The 12,370-nt window shown below is 40.9% G+C and overlaps 1 protein-coding gene across 3 annotated transcripts in view; it reads right to left on the reverse strand.

The window, feature by feature from the left end:
* Window positions 1-1,874: 1,874 nt before the first annotated feature.
* The window catches only part of DERA (deoxyribose-phosphate aldolase), a 92,330-nt gene continuing 81,834 nt past the window's right edge, over window positions 1,875-12,370 (reverse strand). For all 3 annotated transcript variants that reach the window (XM_084636420.1, XM_084636421.1, XM_084636422.1), the window contains 3 exons: window positions 8,816-8,928; window positions 2,951-3,100; window positions 1,875-2,039 (listed from right to left, as the gene is read on the reverse strand). In XM_084636420.1, coding sequence (XP_084492546.1) covers window positions 1,983-2,039; window positions 2,951-3,100; window positions 8,816-8,928 — 320 coding nt within the window. In that variant the 3' untranslated portion in view covers window positions 1,875-1,982. The remainder of the gene's footprint in view (window positions 2,040-2,950; window positions 3,101-8,815; window positions 8,929-12,370) is intronic.

Here is a 12,370-nt window from a genome sequence, read left to right on the forward strand (position 1 = left end):
TAGTGTAGCTGAAGTCGACGTATTTAGATCTACTTACCGCGGTGTCTTCATTGCAGTAAGTTGACGGCGGATGCTCCCCCGTTGACTCCGCCTGCACCTCTCGCGCTGGTGGAGTACCGGAGTCGATGGGAGAGCACTCGGGGGTCGATTTATTGCGTCTAGACTAGACGCGATAAATTCATCCCCGCTGCCCGTCAATCCAGCAGGTAATGTAGACAAGCCCTCAACAATAGCAAGTGATACTGGCCTGCCACCTATTCCATGTGAAGTGGCTGCATTGGGCCATACCTTTGCCTCCCTCCATGGCATGGGCGCTCAGTCACAGGAGCAGAATTTTGCCACAAAGTTATTCTAACCAAGAACTGGAATTTTTCTTCATAGAGACTTGCCACAAAGTCAGAGAGAAGCTCTGTGATAAAAAGCACCACCTTCATTTTGAAAAAGAATATATGCAAACATGGCTACACAGCTCAGTCTAAGAGGCTGATTCTTGTGTGCTGCAGGAGTAAACCAGAAAAGGTCCGAGGCCCTCTGACTCTACTGCATGCTAGGAAATCAGCTGAAAACATATTTTCTAATACCAAGTATTGCATATAGGATTACATTCTCTGCAAATGCTGTACTCCATTTTTTCTACTGTTCAGTTTATCCATTTGTCTAATAGTACACTACGCTACTTTAAAGCACTGGAACTCTGGTAGAACTTCAAGACTAAATAAACCAAATCTTGATTTTTGCATTACAAGAATCTCCTTGAAACTATAATGAATTTACCTGGCAGTTTGATATGTGGCTAAATCCCTCCCACCTTAATCACATGATTAGTCCCATTGAAGTCAATGGGACTAGTTACAGTAATGAGATAATCAAGATTTACCATCTTTCTAGTTACCAGGTAGAATACAGTGATGACATAGTGCATTCAACTCACTGATGGGCAGATGGGTAATGAGTTGGATACTACTGTTACAGTGCTGTAAGTGTAAACACTACTTTACCCAATGTGTAAAAGACAGGGAGCAGACCTGTGTAGGATATCTCTCAAATAACTTATCTTTTTACATATAGGTTTTTAAAATGTCAAAAGTAAGTTTTTTTAGACAGAGTTGGAAACTCAGCCTGTAAGTTCTTGTACAGCAGCAACATTCAAAAACTGACACGCTGAACCTGCACATTAAAATGAAAAGTTCTGCATTAACATGTTTAAAAATTTGGTTTTTGCCAAGCAAGTTAGGCTGAAATTTTCAAACTTGAGTGTCTGAAGATAGGCACCTGAATGTATATTTAAGCATCAAGATACAGATTCCCTGATTTTCAGTGGTTCTGATCTCATTAACATCAGTAGCAACCGTGGATGCTCAGCTGTTTTGGAAATCAGGGATGTAGATGCCTAACTATAACTACTCAAGTTTGAAAAATTTGGCTTTAGCTACAAAGACATTTTATTAAAAAAAAAAATAGCCAACTTTCATTGTCTCCGATTACAGTGTCTGAAATGTAATTAAAGTAACAATTAATAGAGCAATGTGTCTATGGCAAAAGCTGCACACTAACTGACATGGAAAAAAACTGCAAAATCTGTAGCTCTTGAAAGTAATTAGAAATCTGTAGCATTCCACAGATACTTCACATTCGGCTCCTGGAAAGTTTTACCAGACAACTTAAAACTTTATTATAGTATTATCATGTTATCGTTGCCACTGATATGCTTTTCAAGCTGGTCTGAGGAAGACTTTATGTTATTAACACTGCAAATCTTGACTATTTCAGATTTACTTTCCACCTCTCCAAATCCCCCCATTTTGGCTCAAGCACCACTGACTAGACTTGAACATATTTTTAAATACAACAAAAATATGAAGCCAGAGAATTGGTTCTTTTATCCTTTTATATGCACTTTTGGACTAGGTTACAAAAAAGACTTTAGGACATTTTTTTCTTAAAATTCTCTTTATAAAAGTCATCCTGAATTACTCATGGGACTAAGCCATTGGCAGGTCATGGTAAGCTGCATATCTGCCAGTCACATGATGGTAAATCTGCAAGGAAAAGGAGAATTTCTAATGGTATCATACACAACTAAAAATTAAAAAGGTATCATTAGCCAACAAATTCATGACATGCTGAGGGGCAGTTGGGTGTAAATATATTTTAAAATGAGAGAGAGAGAGTGTGTGTGTGTGTATATATATATATACAGGAAGAGTTCTATTGACTACAGTGGGCTTCAGATCAGACCCATGTTGAATATAAAATGTACTTTTTATTTATATCCCTCTTCCCCACCTATCATATGCTCCTGGTAGCTTTAGAGAGTGTAAACTCTATGGGGCACTAGGAGCAGACGAATACTCTAGAATGGGTGTAACACAGCCCTCTCCCCTATGGCTGTTCAGTAGCAAGAGGCAAAATCTCCTTCTGTATGCTGCTTCTACTGCAGAGGGCTGAATCTTACATCATTGGCACGGCAGGCAAGCAGTTCCTAGGCATAGCAGGCAGGTACCAATATCTGGCCACATCCCTCCTTTGCTAACACATTCTCACTTCCTGCAGGGTGAGAAACAAACATGGCATAGCTGCAGGCTTTGGAGCTCAGCAGCAGTGGAGTGACTCTGAGTGGTGGAAAGCCAGCAGAGCAGATTCCCTCTGCTCAGCACTGTGAGCCTGGCCCAGGTAGCTGCCTAGGGAGGCAATGCAGACTGATTGGATCATGGAAGCCCCCTAATGACTCCCTGTAGCAACAAGCTAGATTTAAAGACATCCAGCAGGGAAGCAAAATTGTAGTTCTTAAGTAATTAGAAATGTGCTCCATTATCCTTGAAATGGTGTAGAATACATATTTCATGAAAGCAATAAGCAAACTTTTTCCAGAAAAATGTTTTCTCTCAACCAAGATTGGAAGGAACCTCCTGGGACCTCAAATCCAGTCCCCTGCTATCACAGAACTAACCTGTCTCTCGATATCGGCCAGCAACGTACTGGCACCTAGGCGAAAGAGGTCTGGTTTCAGCCACTCATCTCCTAACTCCTCCTTCATCAATATGAGCCAGGTAAGAGCATCCTTTGCACTACGAATGCCTCCAGCAGGTTTAAATCCAACCTTAAGAAAAATGTAATACATAAAAAATGCTATTTATTTTCAGTGATTTGTCTTCATTTTAGGAGAAATGAAAATCTGCATATCTACAGCTGGGAAATGTCCCCAGTGTGCAGCCAAAACTCTGTTACGGGTTAGGTTCTAACTTTAGGCAAAGCCTTGAGCAAGCAATAGTGTGTAAGCGGGGCACCAACTCAGGAGTAGTCCTGGAGGGCTTTGTGCCTCAGACACCCCTATGAAAGGTACAATTCCCTCCCTGCTTCCGGACCCCCAATGAGATAGTGGGGTAGAGGCAAGACTGTCCGTTCCCAATCCACCCAGCCCCCACTCACATGCTCTGAGGAAAGAGAGAGACGGTATGTAATGTCTCCGACTCTTACAGGCCCGTTCCCAAGTTCTGGGTAGCTGACGTAGGGGTATAAAGGATGATTCTTATTCCTTTGCATAGGCACATAGTCACCATCTAGTTCTAAATGTCTAATAATAAACACATACACAAACATCTCCTCAAAGATGTGGAAGTGAAGAGTTCTGTTTGCAATGGGAGTTAGTTATCTGTCAACAACTGAGAGGCTTCTATATTTTACTGAAAGCGTATGCATGATAATTATACGCTACCAGTCTGTACTCTTAAGCTATATTTAGTACACTAAAATTAATATACAGTTAATTGCCTAGATATAATAAATATTTCTACAGTGATGAACCAAGTTGGGTCCATCCCTGCTAGACATATGAAGTTTTGTTTGTTAATTTGGCAAATACTGTCATTCCAGAGAACATCCACAGAATGTGTTTTTTTATCAGAACTGAAATGTGAGGCCTGCAATATATGAAACAATGTAGATCTGAATTTAAACAATGCACACTGTGTTAAGAGAACGCATTCTGGGTCCTATGTCGGCTGCATATCCATACACTTTTAGAATTGCAGAATCCGTCCACATCACAGTCCTTAAGAGCCTAGGAGTTCCTAAACCAGAATGGACCATTTATCCATCAAGTCTATTATCTTGCCTTCAGCAGTGGTCTACACATGTGCCTTGAAGCTTGAAAAGCAAAGAGAATCAGAAGCAGGCTTGCTGGTATTTGATGTAATGCAGGAACAATCTGGATAGTCTGCAGTGTAGTATATAGTATATAAGAGTAACAAGAAGGGTTTCTTCAGGTATGTTAGCAACAAGAAGAAAGTCAAGGAAAGTGTGGGCCCCTTACTGAATGAGGGAGGCAACCTAGTGACAGAGGATGTGGAAAAAGCTAATGTACTCAATGCTTTTTTTGCCTCTGTTTTCACGAACAAGGTCAGCTCCCAGACTACTGCACTGGGCAGCACAGCATGGGAAGGAGGTGACCAGCCCTCTGTGGAGAAAGAAGTGGTTTGGGACTATTTAGAAAAGCTGGACGAGCACAAGTCCATGGGGCCGGATGCGTTGCATCCGAAAGTGCTAAAGGAGTTGGCAGATGTGATTGCAGAGCCATTGGCCATTATCTTTGAAAACTCATGGCGATCAGGGGAGGTCCCGGACGACTGGAAAAAGGCTGTAATGTCCATCTTTAAAAAAGGGAAGAAGGAGGATCCAGGGAACTACAGGCCAGTCAGCCTCACCTCAGTCCCCAGAAAAATCATGGAGCAGGTCCTCAAGGAATCAATTCTGAAGCACTTAGAGGAAAGAAAAGTGATCAGGAACAGTCACCATGGATTCACCAAGGGCAAGTCATGCCTGACTAATCTAATTGCCTTCTATGATGAGATAACTGGCTCTGGATGAGGGGAAAGCAGTGGACGTGTTGTTCCTTGACTTTAGCAAAGCTTTTGACACAGTCTCCCACAGTATTTTTGCCAGCAAGTTAAAGAAGTATGGGCTGGATGAATGGACTATAAGGTGGATAGAAAGCTGGCTAGATTGTCGGGCTCAACGTGTAGTGATCAATGGCTCCATGTCTAGTTGGCAGCCGGTGTCAAGTGGAGTGCCCCAAGGGTCGGTCCTGGGGCCGGTTTTGTTCAATATCTTCATTAATGATCTGGAGGATGGCATGCATTGCACCCTCAGCAAGTTTGCAGATGACACTAAACTGGAAGGAGAGGTAGATACGCTGGAGGGTAGGAATAGGATACAGAGGGACCTAGACAAATTAGAGATTGGGCCAAAAGAAATCTGATAAGGTTCAACAAGGACAAGTGCAGAGTCCTGCACTTAGGATGGAAGAATCCCATGCACTGCTACAGACTAGGGACCGAATGGCTAGGCAGCAGCTCTGCTGAAAAGGACCTAGGGGTTATAGTGGATGAGAAGCTGGATGTGAGTCAACAGTGTGCCCTTGTTGCCAAGAAGGCCAATGGTATTTTGGGATGTATAAGTAGGGCATTGCCAGCAGATCGAGGGATGTGATCGTTCCCCTCTATTCGACATTGGTGAGGCCTCATCTGGAGTACTGTGTCCAGTTTTGGGCCCCACACTACAAGGAGGATGTGAAAAAATTGGAAAGAGTCCAGTGGAGGGCAACAAAAATGATCAGGGGACTGGAACACATGACTTATGAGGAGAGGCTGAGGGAACTGGGATTGTTTAGTCTGCGGAAGAGAAGAATGAGGGGGGATTTGATAGCTGCTTTCAACTACCTGAAAGAGGGTTCCAAAGAGGATGGATCTAGACTGTTCTCAGTGGTAGCAGATGACAGAATGAGGAGTAATGGTCTCAAGTTGCAGTGGGGGAGGTTTAGATTGGATATTAGGAAAAACTTTTTTACTAGGAGGGTGGTGAAGCACTGGAATGCGTTACCTAGGGAGGTGGTGGAATCTTCTTCCTTTGAAGTTTTTAAGGTCAGGTTTGACAAAGCCCTGGCTGGGATGATTTAGTTGGGGATTGGTCCTGCTTTGACCAGGGGGTTGGCCTAGATGACCTCCTGAGGTCCCTTCCAACCCTGATATTCTGTGATTCTATAGTGGTGCTTTCACAATTCTCTCCACCCCAGGAAGATTCTCCTCAGAGAGCCCTGAGATCTTCCTGTTCCTTTTTTTCCTCTTAATCTGCTTTCTCCTTACACCCTCACCCCCTGAGAGGATTATCGTTCTGCTAAATATTTGGAGAAGTTATATCCTGGAAAGCATGAATCCCATTTTCTATAGGATACAGTGAGATCAGTAAGAAAATGTACTGGAATTTTAAAAAAAAATAATCATTGAGCTACATATTTGGTAAAGATTATAGTAATTTAACAAAACAAACTTGTAGAAGAAGTATGTTTCTCTCACACTGAAGCATTCTAATAACACAATTTCTAAAAGATAAAAACAGGAAAAGCTGCTGAATCTGAAATGCAGAGAGAGACAGAAAGAAAGAGTGAGTGTAATAGCTCTAGTTTTCCAAAAATAATTCAAACCACAGCAACTGGAAAAACATCTGCAATGCAAAGAATTAAAGCAAAGTGTATATGGTGTCTGTTTTTCCTTCACAAAGGGAAAAACTAATGAAAATCTCATTAGATTCTTCCTACCAGTGTCAAAGCCCTTTGAGATAATCTGTGGCTAAAACAAGTAAACTTCAGGTTTTAAAATAAAGGGGGGGGGGGGAGTGGGAGAGAATAATTAAAAATAACACTTGCACAGTTTTTCCTGTTCAGCATTAATATTCTAAAAAAGTTTTTATTTTTGCAAAAAGCTGGCAAAGACTGGCCTATTCTCGCCTCCATTTCCCAGCTTTCCAAGGAGCACATCTGACTGCCATAAAAATGCAAAAAGATATTTAATTCAAGAGCTGCATAAAGTCTAGCTGCCTTTTCCCTGCTGTTTCACAGCATTTCATTATTTTGTTTAATAAGTTCATCTCCTTGAGAATTTTCTTTTCACCTTATATTATTAAAAGTAATATGTTTTTATGGATTGGGGGTTTCCCAACAGAAAAACTAATTTGTGTGTGTCCTTCAAATAATGACAGGAAAAGATTATTTCCCATTGTATTGCACACTTTTCATATCACTACCACAGCTTATCATTCAATAAATGTTACTCTGCAACCTGTTCCTTTCCTTGAAAAAGTTTAATTTCTGTATTAACCTGTTTTTGCCAGCTCACGCCTTGCTAGAAAGCTTCTGTACAGCAGCAGAATTAGTTTGTTAAAGAAACCATTTAGAAATCTCTTGTCACTGATAAAATTGTCTTCAGTTAATAGAAGGATGTAAAGTCGGTTTACATCTAATTCTCTCTCTCACACACACACACACACACACACACTGTCTCTTAATAGCACATTTTAAACTGAGAATGAATTATGTTAAAATGAAAGGTAAATTAAATGATTATATTAATTAAATGTAAAAATCTTATAGTAATGCAGTGTGAAAGGGCAAATCCTGACTTCTGGCACACAGCTCATGGAACTGGGATCTGTACTGAGGACAGCCACAGGGGCTGAAGGTGGGAGGAATCCCCTCCATCACAGAGAAGGTTACAGAGAAGGTGTTACTCTAGCCACATGGCTGCAGAAGCCCCCATAGCCGTTACATACACACACACACGTGCGGGGAAATAGTCAATGGAGTCACATAGGCTTCATCTAGACTAGGATAAAAGGTGTGTTGTTAGAATATACCATGTTCTAACATCACATCTTTAAAATCCTAGTCTAGCCAAGGCCAGAGCTGTGGATAATTGGACCAGATTCTCTGTTACACTAATGCCCACGTAGGCTATTCTGGCAGCCTAAATGGACCTTAAAGGGAGTGGAAATGGTCTCTTGAGACTACTGCCTGTGCCAGGGGCCTTCCCAGCTGACATAAGGGCAGAGGGAGGGGTGAGCCAGCGATGGAGAGGGGATGTAATGGGAGTACTGTACTATAGCTATTTTCTGCTTTCCGGGGACCATGGGAGGAGACGAAGCACACGTAAGAGCAGTTCTGAGGTTGTTTCAACTTAACTTGGGGTTTGCACAGGCCCCCAACTGCCCCAGAACACAGGAAAAGGAAAGGTGGCTTAGAGCTTCCTTTGGCCACCTTCCTCTTCCATTACTGTTGCAAGTACAGGAACAGATGAATGGAAAATTGGATCTGCCCCAAGTCTCTGCTCCACAGTGATACGGAAGGACAGCAGTAGTAAACATCCTGTGTGAGCTCTCAGCAGCCTGTTCCCCACCCATACCAGTTCTGCTGCAGATCTTACACTCTGCCTTTCACGGCTGGTGGGAAACCCTACATGGCCAAGAAGAAAGCAGTAGAATTTGTACTTGGGGTGAGAATATAAAATAATCAAGTAAGTAAAATGTTGTAGCTTCTGACAAGTATTGTATGTATTGGGTCAATTCTCAACTGATGTAAATCTGTGCTGTTCCATAAACTTCAATGGATCTAGGCCAATTTCCATCAGCTGAGGATCTCTCCCATTGTTTATTAAAATTCACATTTATACAGCCTAACTAGTACACCAAAACACTATACATATGCAATGGGGACTGAATGGATGCTGCACAAATTTTCCCAGGGGGAAAAATTCCTCTTAACTGAGACTTAACATGGGAAGTTTCAGCTAAAGAGGAACATTTTTATAAGCAAGTAGAAAGAGGCAGCTATAAGGAAAGTTGAGTTGCACCTTGTCCTATATGAAAGCTAAGATATATGTTAATCAATCAATCATATGTTCTGTATTTTGAAAATATTCAGGTTTTACCTCAACTTCTCAATGACACAGTTTTTATTTACACAAAAGATTCCGATAGTAAGAATTACCTTGTTGCCAGTTTTCCAGTAGAAATCTCTAACGGCTCGCACCATGACTATGCCTACTGGAAGGGTGGCATTAACTGCTTCTTTTCCTGTAGAGGTCTTAATGAAATCAGCACCTTAAAAAAACCAGAACACTCCATGGTAGTTTTATAAAAACAGTAATTCTTTGAATATATATATATATATCTTCTCATCCAAGGATCTCATTATGTTTTACAATCATTATTAAGCCGTACATCATCCCTGTAAGGTAGGCATTATCCCTATTGTACAGCTAGGGAACCTCAACCACAGTAAGGTTAAGAGTCCTGGTCAAAGTTTTAGAGCAACTCAGAACAACCACCAGGGGACAGAACCTAGGCATTTCTACTCCTAGTTCCTGTCTCTAGCCATCAGAACAAAATCTGTCTTTGCTCATGTGTCAATCAGCTAATGTTATGATATACAACATTTAAATGCATGGTCAGTAACGTATGTAGGCATTAAGAAAACATTCCAAAGAAGCGGACAGTTAGCCTTGGTCCCTGGCTTATTTCACTCTGCATTTTCATTTGAATACAATGTTATTCTTCACTTTGTTACCTGAGCTCTTGTGAAGTGTTGGTTGTACCCAGCTGCATTTCAGTGTTGTCTTAAGTGAATTCTGCAACACAGTACTCAGTTTGCAAAATACTACTTTTTTTTTTTTTGAGGGGGGAAGAGTGTAGGTACAGCCAGGTGTCTGATGCTGCTCCCATACAGTTCAATGACATCACTCCCACCGACTTCAGTGCAGCAGGCTGGAGCCCTGGGAACTGCAGGCTCTTTAACTAGCAAAAGTAGTCCAGGAGACCAATTCAACCATAGGGTAAGACTGCAGCTCCCATTTAAATCAAATTACATCTGCTTACACCTCAACATCAAGTTTAGCTCAGGGTCTGGTTTATCTCTCATCCGAACGGTGGCATCTCCAACAGCACAATGCCTTCTAGCAGTAATCTGGAGCAGTTTCACTGGGAGAGCAAAGCAAAGGAGGCCATCTCTTGAATCATTAACACCACATCCCACAACACCATGGGTTTCCTTGTAAGTTTCCCATTCAAGTACTGAACAGACCAATTGCTGTGTAAACTGTGTAATCTGATGAAGATCACATTTTGATCAGATGGGGCAACATAGAAACTCTTCTTAACACCATGGGGATGCAATTTAAAGTAAAGGGCAAATAACAATTTACTTTATCCACCTTAATTTTTTGCAAAGTTCAGTCATCTCTTTTATTGGACCAACTTCTGTTTGTTTTTTCCAACAACAGAAGTTGGTCCAATAAAAGATTTTTAGCTAATCCCTCTTGTCTCTCTAGTATCCGGGAAACAACATCACTACAACAACACTGCAAACAAAGAATTAAGGTCACCCACGTTATATACTTTGGGGCCACTCCCACTGAAGTCAGAGTTTTTCCTTCTGATTTAAAAGGGAGCAGGATTGAGCCCAGTGTATACACTTGATGGTCACATGTTTTTTTTAAATAGAAATCAAACTTTAACATTATCAAATTTTAGTTTTTTCAGTTTTTCTTTTAAGTGCAGAATTTAAGTCCTTCAGTACAATACTCCGCCCCCCCCCCCCCCGCCCATTACAAGGTAAATCAAAGCTTTTATAAGTCTTATAATTACAAGTCTCTATGGTACAGTTTCATTAAAAACTTTCATTAAACAACAGCTGCCCTTGTATATGGTCTTCTAATCAATTTGGTCAAACAGAATGACTTCTAATCAGCTGTTGATAAAAATAGAAGATGAAATTTTAATTCTAATAGATTAACCACAAACTCAAGACCGTCTTCAAAATCCATCTAGCTCCATTCTCCAGTGGATTTAACGACTATTCAGCAACTCATTACTAAATAGAACAAGATGAACATTTTCCAGTTCATTAAAGAAATGTACTATGTATTTTTGCATTGTCCTCAAGATTCGTTACAGGGAGTCTTAATTACAAGATAATGGATAATGGTTATTAAATGCAGACGCCAGTAATGAAGCTCTATTCATTTGCGAGCCTCAGAGACTGCAAATAGGGGAAAATAAAATTACTAGCTTCAAAAGATTAACGGATCAAATTATTATTCAATTTTGAAAATTTCATTGACTACATAGAAACAAGAAGAGATTAAAAACTATTATTAGTACAAAAGTAATGCATTTATTTATTTATTTTTAAATAATATCTTAAGGCTATTATCAGAATAATCAGCTTTTAGATGTGATTATTAGACAAACATACAGCCAATTTAGCATCATCTCCTAACAACGAAAACAATACATTGTTATTTCATGAACAAATTCTATTTATGATACAAGAGCTTGCTAACAGGATTCCATAAAGAATCTTGCGGAACCCAGAAGATGTATGCTATCAGAAAGCACTACAGTGTAAGGCATTACTAACATTTTATATTTCACTTATGAAAAAAAGGGATTTAAAAATCGACCACTGCTTTAAGGAGCAAGGCATTAAGTGGAATTCATGCCAACCTTGAAATTGGAGTTTCTGGTGACATTATTCAAACACCAAAACAAAACAAAACAAAAACCAAGCAATTGACAAAAGTTCAGCAAGAGTTTTATCTGGTGATTCAGATAATTTTGAACCTATAACCATCATCCAGCCACCCTTTTATGAATGCACATACACAGAGGCAAGTTTTCAAATACATTTCTAAATAGCTTGTGAATTAGAAAGTGACTCAATGAAATACTAAGGCTAAGATCTTCAAAAAAGGGTGCCTAAAATTAGGCTTCTAGGTCCAGATCCTCAAACATATGTAGGTGCCTAAGTCGTTTGGCACCTAAATATCTTTGAGGATCTGGGCCTTAGGTCCCTCTATAGGCCCTGATTCCAGAACATGCAGAGCACAGGTGGAAGGCTGTGCCAATGCAGAACCATTTTGTTTAGGTATTTCTATGGAGCTTGAAGGGAGTTAGACACCCAATTCCCATTGCATTTTAATGGGATTTGGGTGCCCAAAATCCTTAGCTAGCTTTGAAAATCCCAGCCATTGACTTCTGTGGAGTTTTGTGCATGCTCAGTAGTATGCCTGCATGCTATATTATACATAGGGCCATACCAAATTCATGGTCCATTTTGGTCAATTTCACAGTCATAGGATTTTAAAAATTGTAAATGTTATGATTTCAGCTATTTAAATCTGAAATTTCATGGCATTGTAACTGCAGGGGTCCTGATCCAAAAGGGGGCCGTGGAGGGATCGCAAGGTTATTGTAGAGGGGTCACAGTATCGTCACTCTTACTTCTGAGCTGCTGCTGACGGCAGCGCTGCCTTCGGAGCTGGGTGGCCAAGAGCCCAGCTCTGAAGGCAGGGCCACTGCCAGCAGCAGCACAGAAGTAAGGATGGCCTGGTATGGTGTTGCCACCCTTACTTCTGCTTTGCTGCTGGCGGGGCGCTGCCTTCAGAGCTGGGTGTCTGGCCAACAGCCACTGCTCTCTGGCCACCAAGCTCTGAAGGCAGCACAGAAGTAAGGGTGGCAATACCTACATTAACCTTGCAAACCC

This window comes from Lepidochelys olivacea (genome assembly GCF_965140295.1).
Source record: "Lepidochelys olivacea isolate rLepOli2 genome assembly, chromosome: 1".
Taxonomy (NCBI): Eukaryota; Metazoa; Chordata; order Testudines; family Cheloniidae; genus Lepidochelys; species Lepidochelys olivacea.